The following is an 18126-nucleotide window of genomic DNA, read 5'->3' on the forward strand; positions in this document are numbered from 1 at the left end:
GTGGAGCGACCTACACATTTACAACGATTTATTTCTATTCCTTTTATTCAGGAATTTTCAGGAATTTTTCCCTAATTTATGGATTTTTCCCTTAATTTCTGGGATTTATCCTTAATTTTTTGGATTTGTCCCTTAATTTATGGGATTTATCCTTAATTTTCTGGATTTTCCCTTAATTTCTAGGATTTATCCTTAATTTTTTCAAGAATCTTTAACAAAAATAATTTTTGGAAATTATTTTTTAATTTTCCTGATTTTTCGGGATTTTTTTTGCTTATTTTCCCTATTTATTGGGAATTTTTTAGCAATTTTCCCTATTTTAACCCATTTTTCTAATTAATCAAATAATCAGAAAAATAGAACTTTTGTTGTTCAATACATCCTAGGCGTTGTTGATCCACGCCTAGGAGACAGTTTCCTAACAACGTCTAGGAAACTTGCGTCCTGGGCGTTGTTGGAGGCTGATGTTTCTTGGGCGTTGTTGATCCACGCCTTGGAGACAGTTTCCTAACAACGTCTAGGAAACTTGCGTCCTGGGCGTTGTTGGAGGCTGATGCTTCCTGGGCGTTGTTGATCCACGCCTAGGAGCCACACTTCTAACAACGGCTAGGAATAATGCACCCTGGGCGTTGTTGAAGGCTGATGCTTCCTGGGCGTTGTTGATCCACGCCTAGGAGCCACACTTCTAACAACGGCTAGGAACAATGCACCCTGGGCGTTGTTGAAGGCTGATGCTTCCTGGGCGTTGTTGATCCACGCCTAGGAGCCACACTTCTAACAACGGCTAGGAACAATGCACCCTGGGCGTTGTTGAAGGCCGATGCTTCCTGGCGTTGTTGATCCACGCTAGGAGCCACACTTCTAACAACGGCTAGGAACAATGCACCCTGGACGTTGGTGAAGGCCGATTTGTTCATAGATCCTAGGCGTTGTGCACCCACGCCTAGGAGACAGGTTTGGTACCACGCCTAGGAATCATGCACTCTGGGCGTGGTTGAGGCTTTTCGAGCCTTGATTCTTTCAATGAACTTTGATTTTTGATTATAAATCTTTTTAAAATTCAAATTTTATGGGCTTCCCGCCTTTTTTAGGCCCATTTCTTTAGGCCCATACACGTTTGCGCATCCTTAAGCTCTTCTATATAAGGGGTGGAGTGTGAGTTCATTTTTCACACTTCACTTTCACAAAATTTCTTCACTTCTACTCTGCAATTATTCTCTCAAGAATCGCCACCTCAAAGCGATTTCCGGCTTTCTACACCACCGCTTTCTGGGCTTATTTTGAAGATTCCGTTTGAATCTTCATCTTCTTCACTTACCTTTAAGAGCTTCCTGGGTTTCTGTCTTCATCCATGGCGGATTCTGATTCATCTCACTCCCATGTTCCCCAAGCTGTTGTCCGTCCATCTAGGGCTAGCCGAGGTAAAAAATCTCTTGTACATTCCTCAGTTATTTCTCTTAGGGATCTTTTAACCGAATTCGGGCAAGCCTTTCCTAACATGTTACACTTAGATGCATATAATTATCCTTCTAGATTTGGTCCAGAACAAGTAGGTACCATAGCCCGCCTTTTTGGCATTTCTCACCCTTATAGGGCCGAGGCTCCAAGCCCAAATGATAGGGCCTACTACCCAAAGCCTGGGGCCATTCGGGTCTATAAGGAAACCTTCTATGCTGGTTTTCGTCTTCCTCCCCATCCTTTTGTTTTTCGCCTTTTGGCTGAGGCCCGAGTCTGTCCGACCCAACTCACACCCAATTCTTGGCATTTTATTCACTGTTATATGGCCCAATATCGTAAACACGGTTTTGAGCCTAATGTTTGTGTCTTTCGTTATTTATTCAAATTTGTAAATGCTTCTGAGGACCAAGGATGGGTCAAAATAGTTCATAGATCCTTGGCCCGCTCCTGCTTTATTTCTGGCACCAACCCTGACTCGTATCCAACATGGAAGAGCGAGTGGTTTTATGTGTTTCTGGATTCCGAGGAGGGTTGGGACCATTTTTTCAGGCCCAACTTCTCAAAAAGTATAGACGGGTCTTTAAGAGACCTAAAATTGGGGATAGATGAGGATGCGGCCATCAAGGCCATCACTGCTGATAACTTGCATCATTGCGCTCTCATCCTTTCAGAGGGTAATTTGCAAGGTTTAGGTCTAAGTGACCTTGGTCCCGAGGGTATTTCTTTCCCCTTTTTGTTCCATTTTCTTAATTCCTTATTTGTCCTTCTTCTTACATGCCTGTATCTTTCTGCAGCTAGGGTAGCTTTAGACACGATATTCAAGAAGCGGGAGGCCCGTGCTGCCAAGGGCTCTGCTATTGAGACCCACCGCGACAAGCGGGTTAGGATTGGTGACGGCCCTTCAGTCACAGTTCAGGAGGCCGTCCCTACCTTTTTATCCCAGAGGCCTCTTAGCCTTGATGAGGATACCTCTCCTTTCACCGTCACTTGGGGCCTTCAGAGGAGGGACACAGTGGTAGGGAGTTCCGAGGCTGTCGCTGTTTGGTCTGAGAGTGTGATTACGCCTCGTGACAGGGCTGAAATTGTAGAGTCTTCTGATGACCTACAGATTGAGCGTCTGGGTGCTCAGGTCGTGGCTTCTATAAGCCTCTTCCTTGTCTCCTTTTTTAACTGTTTTTTAATTCTTTCATACTTACTTACGGTATTTGGATATGCTCGTGTAGATGAATACATATCTCCAGGCTGCCCTTCACAATTTGAAGGATGTGAGGAATAGCCTAACTATTGCTGAGAGAGATAGGGACAGGTACCTCAAGGCTTCCGAGGCCAACTTTACTCGTTTCCGTGAGGTAGAGAAGGAGCTAGAGGATGAGAAGGAGAAAGTTCGTAAGCTGGAGCTGGATGCTCAGAGGGCCCGGGCTGAGGTGATAGCTGAGTATAAGGCATCTCAGGACTTTCAGGATGTCCTAAATGCTGAGTACGATGCTAACTTCCCGGAGACCTTTTCTAGCTGTTGGGAGCAGATAGTGGAGGAGATTGGGAAGAAGATTCTGGAGGTGACTCTCACCGCCTATCCAGTCCCTGTTATTCCTGGGAAAGAGCCTCTTCTTGATGATATTCCTCTTTCTCCTACTTTTACTACTTCTGCTGAGGCCGTAGCTGTTTCTCCTCGAGATGTTGATCCTACGCCAGTTCCTTCTTCCACTGCTGCTGATGAAGGAAACATTGATGATGACTTTTTTAAGGATCTTTGAGCAGTTTGTTTTTCTTATTTGGCCTATCGTGGCTTTCTATATATTGACTTAGTCGTATTCAGAACTTATTACCCTTCGGGGTTTATTATGTTATTTTAAATTATTTGTTTGCTTTTCTACTATCCTTTTCAAGTACTTGTACTGTTAGTTTGCTAGCCTTTTAAAAGCTATCTCCTATTTTTCTCGTACTTGTACTAAAATAGATAAGCAAACTTAATCATATAATAGTACGCACCAAATAGTTCTATAATAAGATGAACTAAACAATTGTAAAACAAGTTTATGGCAACTCTTGGGATTCATCCCTTACACCACTCCTAATAATCCTAAAAAATAAAGCTAAAACATGTAAATCCTAAGCAATCAAAGCTTCAAGGTGCTTTTCAACCTACTTGTCACCTTGACAAGTGAGGATCATGTTTAATGGCTTCACACATAGTAAACCTTCAGGTTTTGTGCATGCCAAGTTCTCGGGACTTCAACACCATCCATAGTCTCCAGCTTGTAGGTTCCTCTACCTTGTACACTCTTGACCTTATATGGCCCTTCCCAATTTGGGGCAAGTTTCCCTTTCTGCCCTACACCAGAAGCTTCCACCTTCCTCAAGACTAGGTCACCCTGTTTGAAGAACCTTTCTTTAACCCTTAGGTTGTAGTAGAATGAAGCCTTCTTCTGATACTCTACTATCTTTGCATGTGCCCCATCTCGCAATTCGTCGATTAAGTCCAGAGCTAACTTTGTCCTTCCTCATTTTCCCCAGCATTGAAAGCCTGAATCCTTGGAGAGGAATGTGATATCTCCACAGGAACTACTGTTTCTGCCCCATATGTCAACATGAAGGGAGTTGCTCCGGTCGTGACTCTACAGGTAGTCCTATAGGCCCATAATATTGGAAGTATCTCATCCACCCAATTATTTCTTGACTTCTCGATCCTCTTTTTTAGTCCATCCAGGATTATTCAATTTGCTACCTCAGCTTGCCCATTGGCTTGTGGGTGAGCCACAGAGGTGAACCGTAACTCACTGTCATTTTCTTCCCAGTACTTCTTGAATTCCTCGTTGTTGAATTGTGTTCCATTGTCGGTGACTAGGATACGGGGAATTCCATATCGGCATATAATATTTTCCCACAGGAATTGTGCAACCTACTTAGTTGTGATCTTGGCCAAGGGTTTGGCTTCAATCCACTTGGTGAAATAATCAATGGCTACAATCAGAAACTTTCTTTGTGCCGTGGCCATGGGAAAAGGCCCCAGAATATCCATTCCCCATATAGCAAAGGGAATGGGCGAGTTGATAGAGGTCAGCATCTCGGGGGGTTGTCTAATAACAGGTGATGCTTCTGACAGCGATCACACTTCTTCATATATTCTTTGGCATCATCCATCATTTCTGGCCAATAAAAGCCTAGACGAGTTATCTTATGGGCCAAGGCCCTGCCCCCCAAGTGTTGTCCACAAATACCTTCATGCACTTCTTCAAGAGCCAAGCCTGCCTCACCGGGCCTGAGACACCTTAAATAAGGAACCACGAAAGATCTTTTGTACAGAATCCCATCTATCAAAGAGTACCTTAGTGCCCAAACAATTAACTTCCGTGCTTCAGTTGCATCGCTTGGCAACCAACCGGTTTGAATGTGAGCCTTAATGGGATCAATCCATGACGTCCCCAGGCCTATAGGAGCCACAAGCTTAACATATATACTTCGTGTCTTCAAAACACGGAAGTACACACTCCATGAACTTTCTTCTATCTCGGATGAAACAAACTTTGATAATGCATCTGCCTTAGCATTTTCTTCCCTTGGAATGTGCTCAACATGGCATTCATTAAATTGGGTCATCACAGCCCTTACTAGGCGGACATACTTAGCCATCGTATCATCCCTTGCCTCAAATTCTCCCTTTACCTGGGATATGATCAGCTTCGAGTCTCCACGGACCTTTAAGTTTTTGACTTTAAGTGTTCCAGCTAGGCCAAGGCCAGCTATCAGGGCTTCATATTCTGCCTCATTGTTTGTGGTTGGGAAGTATAGCTTCATAGCATACTCAATTAAGAACCCATCAGGGCTTTGTAAAACCAATCCTGCTCCACTGGAGTTTGTTTTTGATGCTCCATCAAAATAGAGAACCCAATATTCTTTCTCCTTATCATCTTTCTCCTTGTCCCCATTATCGACTCCCTTGTCTTGAGGTATGGTATCTTCCTGCCCCCCGACTTCTTGGTTGGGTATGGTACATTCCACCACGAAGTCAGCTAGTGCCTGGGCTTTTATTGCCGTACGTGGCTTATACTTGAGATTGAACTCTCCCAGCTCTATTGCCCACTTAATCAATCTCCCACTTGCCTTGGGACTGTGAATGATATTTCTCAGGGGCTGATTTGTTAGCACCTCAATCTGATGAGCCTGAAAGTAAGGACGCAGCTTTCTCGAAGCCATTACCAGGGCTAGAGCAAATTTTTCAATAGTTGAATAATTTAGCTCAGCACCATGCAGAATTTTGTTGACATAGTATACGGGTCTCTGGACTTTCAGTTCCTCCTTAACCAACACCGCGCTCAAGGCAGTCTCTGAAACAGCCAAGTATAAGAATCAAACTTTACTCAAAACTGGCTTGACCAACAACGGGGCCTAGGCCATATACTTCTTTAACTCTTCAAATGCCTTCTGGTTTTCCTCATTCCATACAAAGTCCTTAACATTCTTTAGTGACTTGAAGAATGATAAGCACTTGTCTCCTGACTTGGAGATGAATCGTCCCAGCGCAGCAGCTCTTCCTGTGAGCTTCTGAACGTCCTTGACGGTTTTTGGTGGTTCCATCTCCAAGATCGCCTTTATTTTATCGGGGTTAGCCTCTATCCCTCTCTTGGAGACCATCAATCCCAAAAAATTTCCAGATCTTACTTTGAAAGCACACTTTGTAGGATTCAACATCATCTTGTGGTACCTCAGGACCTCAAAAGCTTCCCTCAAATGGGTTATATGATCAGTCTTTACTAGACTCTTGACTAACATGTCATCAACATAGACTTCCATAGTCTTATCAATAAGGTCCTTAAAAATTTTATTTACCAACCATTGATAGGTGGCTCCTGCATTCTTAAGACCAAATGTCATAACAAGATAACAATAAACACCAAAGTCAGTGATGAATGATACCTTTGGAATGTCATCCTTGTGCATCTTAATCTGATTGTATCCGCTAAATCCATCCATGAAACTCAGCATCTCATGCCCAGCAGTGGCATCAATCAAAGTATCAATCCTTGGCAACGGAAAACAGTCTTTAGGGCATGCATCATTAAGGTCAGTGAAGTCTATACACATCCTCCACTTTCTATTAGCCTTCTTCACCATTACCGGGTTTGCTAACCATTCCGGAAATTGAATCTCCTTAATGAAACCAGCCTCTAAGAGCTTTTCTAATTCCTGCTTTATAGCCTCTTGTCCTTCCGGGGTAAAGTTTCTTTTCTTTTATTTCAATGTCTTTCTGCTTGGGTCCACATTTAACTTGTGAGTAATCAGCTCCGGGTCTATGTCTGGCATATTAGCTGCTGACCATGCGAACACATCACTATTTTCTTGCAAAAATTTCACCAACTTCCCTCTAAGGGGCTCCTCTAATGTGGCTCCAATGAAAGTCATCCTCTCAGGGTTCTCGGGATCTAAAGGAATCGAAACCAAGTCTTCTGCTGGCTTTCCTCTCTTCTCATCATTTTCTCGGACATCCATATTTTCAATAGGAAGAACCTGCCCCCTGACTCCATCTGCCCTCAAAGAGGCCACATAACAGCTTCTGGCCATTTTTTGATCTCCTTTCTCTTCTCCAATCCCGTTACGGGTGGGAAACTTCATGACTGAATGGTAGGAAGAAGGGACTGCCTTGAAGGCATGTATCCCTGTTCTTCCCATGATAGCATTATAGGTTGAACTAGCTTTTACCACCACAAAATCTAACATCTGCGTTGCTTGCATTGGTTCCGTACCTATGGTGGTTGGCAACTTGATTATCCCTTCCACAGGACATTCTACTCCAGCAAATCCATATATCGGCATGTCGTTTGGTGTCAACTGGGAGTCGTTATACCCCATCCTTAGAAAGGCGTCATGGAGCAAGATATCCACTGAAGCACCATTATCCACAAAGACCCTCTTGACCGGGATATTTCCTATTACCGGTGTTATGACCAGCGGGTCGTCATGGGGAAACTTCACACCCTCTAGGTCAGAATCATCAAAAGCCAATGTTACTCCTGTCCTGGCCCTCTTCGGGGCTTCTCCAACAATATGCATAACCTGTCTAGTATATGCCTTTCTGGAATTTTTGGACAATCCAGCAGCAGTTGGTCCTCCAAAGATCGTGTTTATCACAGGCCCTCGAGGTCGCGGTCCTCCATAAATTGTGTTTATAACTGGTCCTCTAGGCTGGGGGTTTCGCCCCTGATCGTCTTGGTCCCTCCTACGATCTTCAAAGTTCTTCCTTCCATTATTATTCCCGTCCCCTCCTTCTCCAGTGTATTTGTTCAATCTTCCTTTTCGAATGAGGAACTCAATTTCATCTTTTAGCTGCCTACACTCATCGGTGTCGTGACCAACATCTTTGTGAAATCTGCAATACTTGCTCTTGTCTAGCTTGGCAGGATCAGCCTTCAGGGGCTTAGGCCAGCGAATATCTCGATCTTTCTCGATTTCCATCAAGATCTGTCTTCTAGGAGCATTCAACTTAGCGTATTCGGTGAACTTTTACCCAGGTCCTCCCTTCTTGGGGGTTGAATCAGAGTTTTGCTCAGTTCTAGGATACTTGTCCTTAGCGATATACTCCAGATCAGTTTTTCGCTTCTTGCCTCCAGTGGGCTCATTACTTACTACGGTCTTCCTCATGCTTTCTTCAACTTTAATATACTTCCCTGCCCTCTCCTGGAGTTGTAACATGCTTTCAGGGGGACGTTTGGCCAAGAACATCTTGAAAAACTCATCCCTAGTTCCTTGTTGCAGTGCTATCATGGCTACCCTATCATCAAGATCTGGGACTTTTAAAGTCTCCTTTGTGAAACGATTCAGGTAATCTCTCAAGGATTCCTTTGTTCCCTGCACAATACTCATAAGAGACGCTGGACTTTTCTTATGGACTCTGCCACTGATGAACTGCTTAATAAAAGCCTGACTTAACTCTCTGAACGACCCAATGGAGTTTGGGGGCAAGCGACTATACCACCTCTGAGCCATACCCGACAGGGTTTGAGGGAAGACCCGACACTTAATAGCGTCATTCACGGGTTGCAGCAGCAGTGCATTAGAGAATGTTCTAACATGATTAGCGGGATCTCCCGTGCCATCATAGGCTTTGATAGTTGGCATCTTGAACTTCCTTAAGATATGGGCATTCATTATCTCTTCAGTGAAGGGCGGAGTAGGATCATCAGGATCCCCAAGGGGAAGAAGATTGCTTGGATCAGTCCTTGGGACAACAGCCCTTCTCCGCACCGGACCATCCAGGTCTATGACAAGAGGAGGATTTCTCCCCCTAGGGGGTATCTGGGATCTGGTGGTCTGGTGCGCCTCCAAGTCGCGCCTCGGCCTTTGGATTTCAGCCTCATGAGCCCTGATCCTTTCCTGCACTTCTCGGGGATTCGCCCCTTGGGTGCTTTGGGGGCGTTGTCTTCCATCGGCCATCGGCTCTTTGCCAGGACGCCTCCTTCTTGGGGCCACTTCATCATCCGAAGATTCGGAGTCTCTCTCAGTGTAAGGACCAGAAAATTCCCGATCCTCGGGGATAGGAGCCAAACCTCGTATATAGGGGGGCGATTGCCCCGCGCTTCACTTCGCCCAGCATGTCCACTTCCTCCAACCTCAGGGTAAAGGGGCATCCCATAAGGGGGGTTAGTAGTAACAACAGTTGAATATTCATACCCGACAGGTCGAGAATTCACAGGTACATGTACTTGTTGAACTTGAGGATTCGTACCTTGAATAGTCGGGGGAGTCGTCCCTTGCGGCTGAGGTTGAGTTGCCCCTATCTGGGCTTCCCCTTGAGTAGATGCATAAGTTGAGTGGGGAGGAATCTCCACGGTTGACGAAATTACCTGGGTTGTCCCCGATGGTGTTCCTTCCTCCAGAGCTCTAATTGTTCTCCGTGTTCTCGCCATGGTTATTGTTGTGTTTCCCACAGACGGCGCCAAATGTTATGGATAAAAAACTAAGGTTATTATTTGTTGTATTTATTACTAAGATTCGGGAGCTCAAGGCCTTTAATGACTGCTCTCGTGCTTCGTAGCTTAACTCTGCCTTTACGAGATGCCTACGTATCTCTGTGAATTAGAGAATCAAGCCAAAAAACGTAGTTCTAGTTTGTGGGGTGAGGCCCCTTATATAGATGGGGGAGTCCTTGAATTGGACTTGGTATAAGAGACTTGGTGGTCAAGTCTCTGAATTAGGATAGACTTAGGAGTCCTAGGAAGTAGGAAGCTGATTCCTTATCCCATGAGGTTCCTTGAAGGCCAATCTACAAGGATTTATATTCCTCTACCTATGAAGTCAGATTCATATACCTTCCACTAGGATTTATCTTAATAGCTGTTTTCCTCCCTTATTTATTAATTACGAAATTAATAAATAATCAGGGCTTTTGGACCTTCTTTGTTCCATCAGGCCTGATCTGGTCCATCAGACTTGATGAATGTGTTGACCTTTTTGGTCTGAATGTCATACATCTTCTTATTGGGCCTAGCAGCCCAAATCATGTATAATTACTGTAATATTTAATTACATAATCAGGATTTATTTATCCCTATCACTAGTTTTTTTTAAAGTTCTATAATATTAAGAAAAAATTATGTGCATCGCACCGCTTTTAAGTTACTAATTTATCATGGCCATGCATTCCAAATTTTAAGTGAATGCCACTTCAATTAAAATAAGTATGTTAAATAATTTAATTTAACAAAATAAAAAATATTAGTTTATTTAAATTGTAATTGATTTTTTTTTAAAAAATTTAACTTTCATCATTGATTTTTTTTAATAAAATCTTTCATATTATTCTTTTATAATATTATATGTATTCACAATTTTTTTAAAATATAAAATTTTATGATTTATTTACGTAGTTGATTTAATAATAGGTGTGTGTGCAATGAGACGGATTTAAAAAAGAAAACCTAAAAAGAAGAAAAAAGAGAAAATAGTGTGATATGCTAAAAGTAATAATGTTCCAATCGTCGGGCAGGGGAGGTCAACCCGTAGCTTCTGGAAGGGGCAAAAAGAAAACAAAAGGGAAGGAAGTAGGTGCAGTTGTAGCAGATCTGTGGGGGGTTATACAAGCAAGAGAGAGAGAGAGAGAGGGAGAGAGAGGGAGAGAGAGAGAAAGAATGAGAAGCAGAGCAATCTGAGTTGATTTGAAACAGCATACATTACAATTACAATTACAATTACAATTACAATTACATACATATATAGACGAGCCCCAATGGAGAACGGAGATGCATCATCATCATCATCATCATCATCAGCAGCAGCAGCATCCTCCTCGTATACATATTGGGTGAGGAAAGAATTGAAAGATGCTGCTCCTCTCCCTGCCCCCCGCAAGCTCACTCCTCAGGACCACAATTCTCTCTCTTCTTCTCATCTCGGTTCTGCCTGGAATCGGGTGGGTTTTTATATATTTCATCACTTTTTTATTCTTTTTATTTATTTGGGGCGGCTTTTATCACTTTCCATTTTTCCATTTAGGCTGGCACTTGGGAGGAGAAGGATCTCAATGGATGGGCTACTCACAAGATTAAGGTGCGTTTTGCTTTTTCCCTATTATTATTATTATTATTATTATTATTATTATTATTATTATTATTCTTTTAAGAAACTCTACCTTCTATCTGCCCTGCCTATACTTACTATTAATATCTGTGAGGTTCACTGCATTTTTCTAGCTCACACTTACCTATACATTAATATTAGACCTGATATACGAGATACGAATAATTAGTGTTTGAGTTCAAAAATTTGGAACACGAAAAAACAAAAAAACATGAATATGAATAGTGTCGGGTTTGGGTTTCCAATAGGTACACTGACACGGAACAAAAGTACACGAAATAAATAAATTTTTAAATTTTTAAAAATATATAATATACATATATGTACTAAATACCAAATGTGAATTTTACCTATTCTAAATAACATATATATAATTTTAAATATTAAAATATATTTTATTATTCCTTGACTACGTGAGTGAGCACTTCAAAGTTAATTATCTATTGCATTTTTTAACAATTATTTTTTTTCGTATATAATTCGTATACTTTAGTATACTAAAACAGGTAAACACGAATATATTAGTTCCGGGTTAGTGTCACCAAATTGATACACGAATGGGGTTCGGGTTTAAGGTTTGGTACACGAAAACACGAAAGTACACGAAACGTTTGTACACGACACGGAACGTTGCCAGGTCCAATTAATATCATCAATGCTTGTCGTCCTTGCTACATTGTTTATTTTCTTGTTTCTTCTATCATGTTCCATTATTCGTCTGTTGCCTCATGAATAACAACATTTAACACAAATTCTTTAGCTCAATCATTTGCATCTCATATAATATTACTACTAGCTTGTAACAAAAATATCAATGGGTGATTTTATTGGACTTTTTTTATCTAATTGCAGGAGTTGCTTGGCTCTACTACCTTGGAATTTTCTGGTGGTAGAGCAGAAATAGTGGAAGTATCAAAGTGTTCAGGCGACGTAAGTGGCTTCTCTATAATATTTATTTGTCAAACATGCCTTTCTTTACTGGATTTCACTTGTTTCCTGCTTTTTCGCCATATCTCATTTGCATTGTGTCTGACAGCCATAACTAGCCCATCCATGTATCCATAACATGTGATTGTCATTTATATTTTACTTTGCCGAAACCTATTGCTGAGAAATCTGCAATTATAGATGTGTATGAATTTCAAAAAATTTCCCTTAATTACTCACTTAAATGAAAAGCCTTATCATTATCACTATTTGCATCACGAGAGAAGAGTATTCAAATGTTTTCTCCTGCTACTGATCAGCTTTCTCATCATATTGCATTATCACTATTTGCTTCTCTATTATAGTTGTCACTGGTAGTAGTTCAATTGGGTTGCAGGCATTTCTGGTGACTGTACGAAACAAGAAACGTGTTGGTTACACATACGAGTTAACAATCATAGTGAAAGGTATGATTTTACAGAAATTGCAGATTGAATTGAGATTTATCTGTCCCTTTTGTTTACTGTTTTTGTTTCAATAAAATGCAATGGTAATCAGGGGAGTGGGTTATTGGAGATGAGAAGAAGAAAGTCAAGGGCCACTTGGATGTACCAGAGTTCACTTTTGGTGAGCTGGATGACTTGCAGGTATTTCATTTATGCAATAGACACATACACACCACACAGGAAAAGAAAAATATTATGAAAGGATTTGGGGATAAATATGAGTGAACCTGGCTCATATCTACGAATGGATTCCCAAGTATAAACTAAACCCTAATCGACTTATATGTTCATATATTAATTGTTTGCAAAGACCATTAGTTCAATTTTATAAATTTATCTGTTGAAGAAAAAGAAAATATAGGTAATTTATGCGAATAATAAAGAAACAGAATTGGACTAAATGATGGGTTTAAATGAATTGCTCACTAATAGAATATTCAACATATAAATATGGTGAATTCTACTACTAGTGTAATAAATAGTAAGATTTGAACCAACAACAAATAATACATGCATGAAAAGTTAAAACAATCTGATTTCTGTGGACGAAAGAGTTTGAGTGGTAGAATGATTTGGTTTGACCATTTGGGTTTTGCACCTAGTGTGAGGGTTACCTTTTAAATAATTCATGATTTTTCATTTAGCATTATTATTTTTTATTTTCTTCTTGTGGATATAATTGATTGGTACTTGGAAGGATGTACAAATATAAACCGCAACTTGCTCTTGAATTATGGAAACCAAGTCAACCATGGCATTTTTTATTGTGAGTACTTTACATTGGCCGGGTAGAAACTCTTTAGAAATCATGTCGAGGTTGAATGCTTCTCTGGTAAAGTCACAGATAAGAATTAAATTATTCAAGTTTACTCTAGTATTTGACTTGTTTTTGTAGTGAATGAAGCAAGTTCCTTAGGCATTTTCTTGAATGCAATGATTGTTGGTATCACAGCTGTTGTGTACTTTTTATTTTCCTTGAATTTTTTCTTTAACCAAGTTGCACTTCAGATCTTCAACATAAACTTGTATAAATGTTATGATTTGCAGATTGAAGTGAGACTTGATGCTGAGAAGGATCTCATGCCTGAAGATAAGACAAGGATAAGAAAGGATCTTAAGATGTTTTTGCAGCCTATACAGGAAAAATTGTTTGAATTTGAACAGCAACTTAAGGATAGGTAGAGTCGATTTCCATGGATGGATTCTGTTGTAGCCTTGGTTTGCACAAGCATCAGAATTTTTCTTATATTTTTACAGTTGACTTTTCTGCGTAAACTTGTATCAGGGAGAAAATGGCTCCATATGGAACACGGTGATGTGGGAATTAGACATTCTTATATGTTTTATTGTGTTTAATCTGCTTGGGCTGTGTTAAGTAAGCCATTTATAGCGTTCAAATGGTCTCTTACTGGCTCCTTTTGCACTTTATAAGAGTTTGGATCCTATTAATGGAGAACCCTTCTGGCTCCTATGAAATTTAAATGAAAAGTACAGGAGTGGCATGCCTTGATGGTGGCTTATGTGTTAATTTCATTTGGACCCTAGAAGTTTTTAAGTATCTCAACTCGCCCTTTATTCTTACCCTTTTCTTTATTTAACAATTTCAGTGGATTGGCCCAGAGGTGCACAAAAGGCCCACCGGGCCGGGTTTTGATTGGGCCTTAAAAAGCACGGGTTTTGACCGGATCGGACTTTTCGAACTTTGATCGGGCCGGGCCGGGCTTTTCGACGAAAATGTCTGAGCCCGTTTGGGCCCTCGAGGCGGGCCTAACTGGGCCTTTTTCCGGGCCGGATTGGATCGGGCCGGACTTTTTTCTAATTTAAATCGGATCGAGTATTATAAGAGATTCCGAAGAATATATATGTTAGCAACTAGATCATCGTAAAAATGTATCAGTTTACATGGAATATTATGAAAACTTTACTTCGTTGAAAACATTTAAATTCGGCAAAAACTAAAAATGTTTATAGAATAATATGTTTTATCATTAACAATTAACAATGATATTCAAATATATATAGTGTACTTATTATACAACGAAGTATATAAATAATATTATTAATCACAAATATGTAAATATATATGTGTTTAAAATAATTTTTTATATTTATAGTAAATGTGAATTTATAAATATATAAAAAAATATATTAGAATAATCAGATTATAACTGGGCTTTTTCGGGCTTTTAATCGGGCCGGGTCAGGCCGAAACCCGGGTTTTTAACCGGGTCGGGCCGGGCATTGCCTAAAAATATAGGGCCCGTCGAAGCCCGAAGCCCGGGCCGGGTTTTGACCGGATTTTAACCGGATCGGGCCGGGCCATATTTTCGGGCCCGGGCTTTTTGTGCATCTCTAGATTGGTCTCAACCCGCCTTATTAGACATGTTCTTATTCTTTTTTGTTTTTAACAATTTTAGAGGATCGCCTCAATACGCTTTTCTGATATATTCTTGCCCGTTCTTGTTTTTAACAATTTCAGTGGATTGGTGGTGTTATTTTAAAAGAAGAAAAATTCTATTTTTTTTTTGAAGTGGGGCTGCAAAATTTGTTGCATCCAAGTCCTCTTCATATCCAAAGCTATTGAAACATTGGCTGAAGGAAGCTCTTTTGGTTTTTGAAACTTCTGAGGTTGTGATGTTTTTCCCCGTGTTAAATTACATTAGAGGGAAATGATAAGTATATTATATCATAAGTTACCATTTTCGTGGAAAGTCCTCCGTGTTAGCTAGTTTAAGTTATATGACATGGCCGCATCTTGCTACGGTAGCCTGTGATATTTTTCCGATTCATGATGCCTATTTCTCAGCCATCTTTATTAAAAGTTTAGGGCTGCCAATCGAATCGAGTAACTCTTGAGTGTTATTGTTTTAACTTTATTAAAAATTTATCAAACTCAAACTCGAGCTCAAATTTATATAGAGCTAAATTTTTGTCCTTATATAGATTCATTAAGGAAAAAGTTACTCAAACATGTTTACGGAAAACTCATATATATATATATATATAGGGCTTTTCAAATAAAAGCGCTCTTAAAATAAAAATTATAAACAAGCACAGCCCAAAAAAACTTAAATGTGCCTGACAACCCACACATGATTGACATGCACATGTTACACACGCACCACTAATTCCCTTCATTTTTAAATTAATTTGTTCTCTTATTCAACGAATTTTATTTAAAAAATTTGACTTCACTGTATTTTTGTCCATCTTTCAACGATCAATATAAATACCATATGTGCTATATTCCGGCGATAAATCACTAATTATACTTACAAGAATCACTAAAATTTAGCTAATTTTACTAATAATATAAAAGGAACAGAGAGAGATATTGAACTTCGTTGGAACTGGTCCAATTATGTGGGCTATGGTTTTATTAAGCCCAAATAAATTAATGAAAAAAAACACAGGAGAAGGTCCGAGAGCGAAAAAATTTAAAAAGGGGGAGACAAAGCGTTGCTGTGAGTATGATATTCATATTGATATACTCTTCAATCACTAAATCGTATGACGACAATTACTAAACTGCACATAATAATCACCAAATTACACATAGTAATCAATATATTCTACATAAAAATCACTATTTACATGGTCTGGTTTCTAAGGTTTAGGGCCTAAAGGTCCGAAACCCTAGACTAAGTTAGGGTTTAGGCTCTAGGGTTTAGAGCACCCTAAACCCAAAATAGATGGAATGTTTATCAACTAATTTCTTATTATTAGAAAGAGCTAAATATTTTTAAAACTTATTTAAGGAATTGGTGAACCCTAAAAACTTAACGACTACTAAATTAAGTTCCAATTTAAATTTTATATAGTAATTTCTAGATCTTGAATCACTAATTATACTTACAAGAATCAATAAAATTAAAAAAGTTCTGAAATTATAATAATTTCGGTTTAGTGATTATGTTAAGTATAAATAGTGATTATCATCGGAATATGGCAAATATGGTATGCAAATTGATCGTTAAGAGATGGAGAAAAATACAGTGAAGTCAGATTTTTAAAAAAGGTTTGTCGATCAATGAAAAATGTTAGGAATAAGTTGTGTACTTGATAACGACTTGAACAAAACACTTAGTATATTTTAGTTAAGTGATTTTGTAGTTTTCAACAGATGATCATTTTCAACATCCATTGAAAGAGTAGCGTATGTAACAATAAGACTATTAGCACATTTCTGCATACTTGGATAGCTTATTGAACTAGATGTTGTAGATTGTCCAAGTTATGTTAACTACTAGATTGAAATGCAAGATAGGATGATTAATTATAAATATTAGATGCCTTATAATCTTGTGTAAATAAAGTAGAGTTAACTATCAAGAAGACAGTCTCAACGGATGATCAACCTGAGTTTCAACGGATGATCAGACAAAGTTCCAACGGATGATCAATCTAAGTTCTAACGGATGTTCAAATTCAAAAGAGCAGTTGATAGTGACTTGACAGTCACATGTGCTGATTGTATGCAAGTGGAATGTGGCAGCCTGTTTGAAGGTTTTGGAGAATAAAGAAGCATTTACATTTCCATGCTAAACTGAAGATATTCAAAGATGCCAAAAAGTGAAGCGGGGAAGCATGATATTAGACTGGAACCATTTTGTCTTATTTTTTTTGTCTTTTTATCATGTAAATTGGTAATATATAAACCAAGTGTAGCAAGTTGAATAAAAATGAAGTATTCAAGTTAGTTAGCAAAAACTAGAGAAATAGAAAAAGCACAATCTGTAAATAATTTCTCTGTAGTTCTTGTTGTTCAACTTGTAAGCAGCTATGTACTATTTGTATCACAGAGTTCTCTACTTAATATATATCTCTGGTGTAAAAGTTCAATCCACCAGAAAGTTTTTAAAAACTTGTTTTAATTGCTTTGTGATTTGATTTATGTTATATTCGTATTCCGCACCATTGCAAATCAAACACAGTTATTTATTTGGAGAAGAACTGTTTAAAACCTAAAAGAAGCCAGAATTACATTCAACCCCCTTCTGTAATTCTTGTTTAGATTGTTTGGGAATAACAATTGGTATCAGAGCAAGCTTTTGAAGAACAAAGAGTTTAAAGATCACAACAACTAACAAGATGAACAAAAAGATTTTGGAGTAAAGATTCCATTTCTAGACAAAGATAACTATCACCAATGGAAGGTGAAGATGCACCTACATCTCCTATCTCAAGATGAAGCATATGTGGACTGCATTGAGAAATGTCCACATGTCCCTATGAGAGCTGCTACAGGAAATGAAGCATTAGTTCCAAAGCCACAAGCAGAATGGTCTGATCCAGATAAAGAACAAGTTCAAAAAAATAAAAAGGCCATGAACATTCTATTTAATGGTGTTGATAATGACATGTTTGACAACATCATAAAATGCAAAACTGCTAAGGATGTCTAGGATATAATTCATGTTATGTGTGATGGAACTGAGCAAGTAAGGGAGAACAAAATACAATTCTTGATTCAACAATATGAGCATTTCCATAGTGAAGAAGGTGAGTCACGCACTGACATTTTCAGTACATTCCAAAAACTACTGAATGCTCTAAATTTGCATGAAAGGGTCTATCAAACAAAAGAGTCAAACATCAAATTTCTTAAATCTCTGCCAAAAGAATGGAAGCCTATGACAGTCTCATTGAGAAATTCTCAAGATTA

The 18126-nt window shown here is 39.3% G+C and overlaps 1 protein-coding gene across 3 annotated transcripts; it reads left to right on the forward strand.

The window, feature by feature from the left end:
* The first annotated feature begins 10438 nt into the window (after window positions 1-10438).
* On the forward strand, window positions 10439-13859 carry LOC141713302 (uncharacterized). Of its 3 annotated transcripts, none has more exons than XM_074516653.1 (7): window positions 10439-10861; window positions 10945-10998; window positions 11881-11958; window positions 12353-12422; window positions 12514-12602; window positions 13509-13639; window positions 13747-13859. In XM_074516653.1, the coding sequence occupies exons 1-7, from the start codon at window positions 10679-10681 to the stop codon at window positions 13775-13777; spliced, it is 636 nt and encodes a 211-aa protein (XP_074372754.1). In that variant the 5' UTR covers window positions 10439-10678; the 3' UTR covers window positions 13778-13859. The 3 variants fall into 3 exon arrangements, with proteins under 3 accessions (XP_074372754.1, XP_074372756.1, XP_074372755.1); XM_074516655.1 differs by having other exon boundaries at window positions 10440-10861; window positions 13719-13859; XM_074516654.1 differs by having other exon boundaries at window positions 10442-10861; window positions 13509-13859.
* Window positions 13860-18126: the final 4267 nt, after the last annotated feature.

Source organism: Apium graveolens, chromosome 3 (genome assembly GCF_009905375.1).
Source record: "Apium graveolens cultivar Ventura chromosome 3, ASM990537v1, whole genome shotgun sequence".
Taxonomy (NCBI): Eukaryota; Viridiplantae; Streptophyta; class Magnoliopsida; order Apiales; family Apiaceae; genus Apium; species Apium graveolens.

What these genes read in the sequence shown, in the direction of transcription:
- LOC141713302 (XM_074516653.1), top strand. Translation starts at nt 10,679, where the DNA reads ATGGAGAACGGAGATGCATCATCATCATCATCATCATCATCAGCAGCA. An exon ending in GTTAACAATCATAGTGAAAG is followed by an intron (nt 12,423 to 12,513) that starts GTATGATTTTAC and finishes AATGGTAATCAG; the next exon opens with GGGAGTGGGTTATTGGAGAT. An exon ending in GAACAGCAACTTAAGGATAG is followed by an intron (nt 13,640 to 13,746) that starts GTAGAGTCGATT and finishes AACTTGTATCAG; the next exon opens with GGAGAAAATGGCTCCATATG.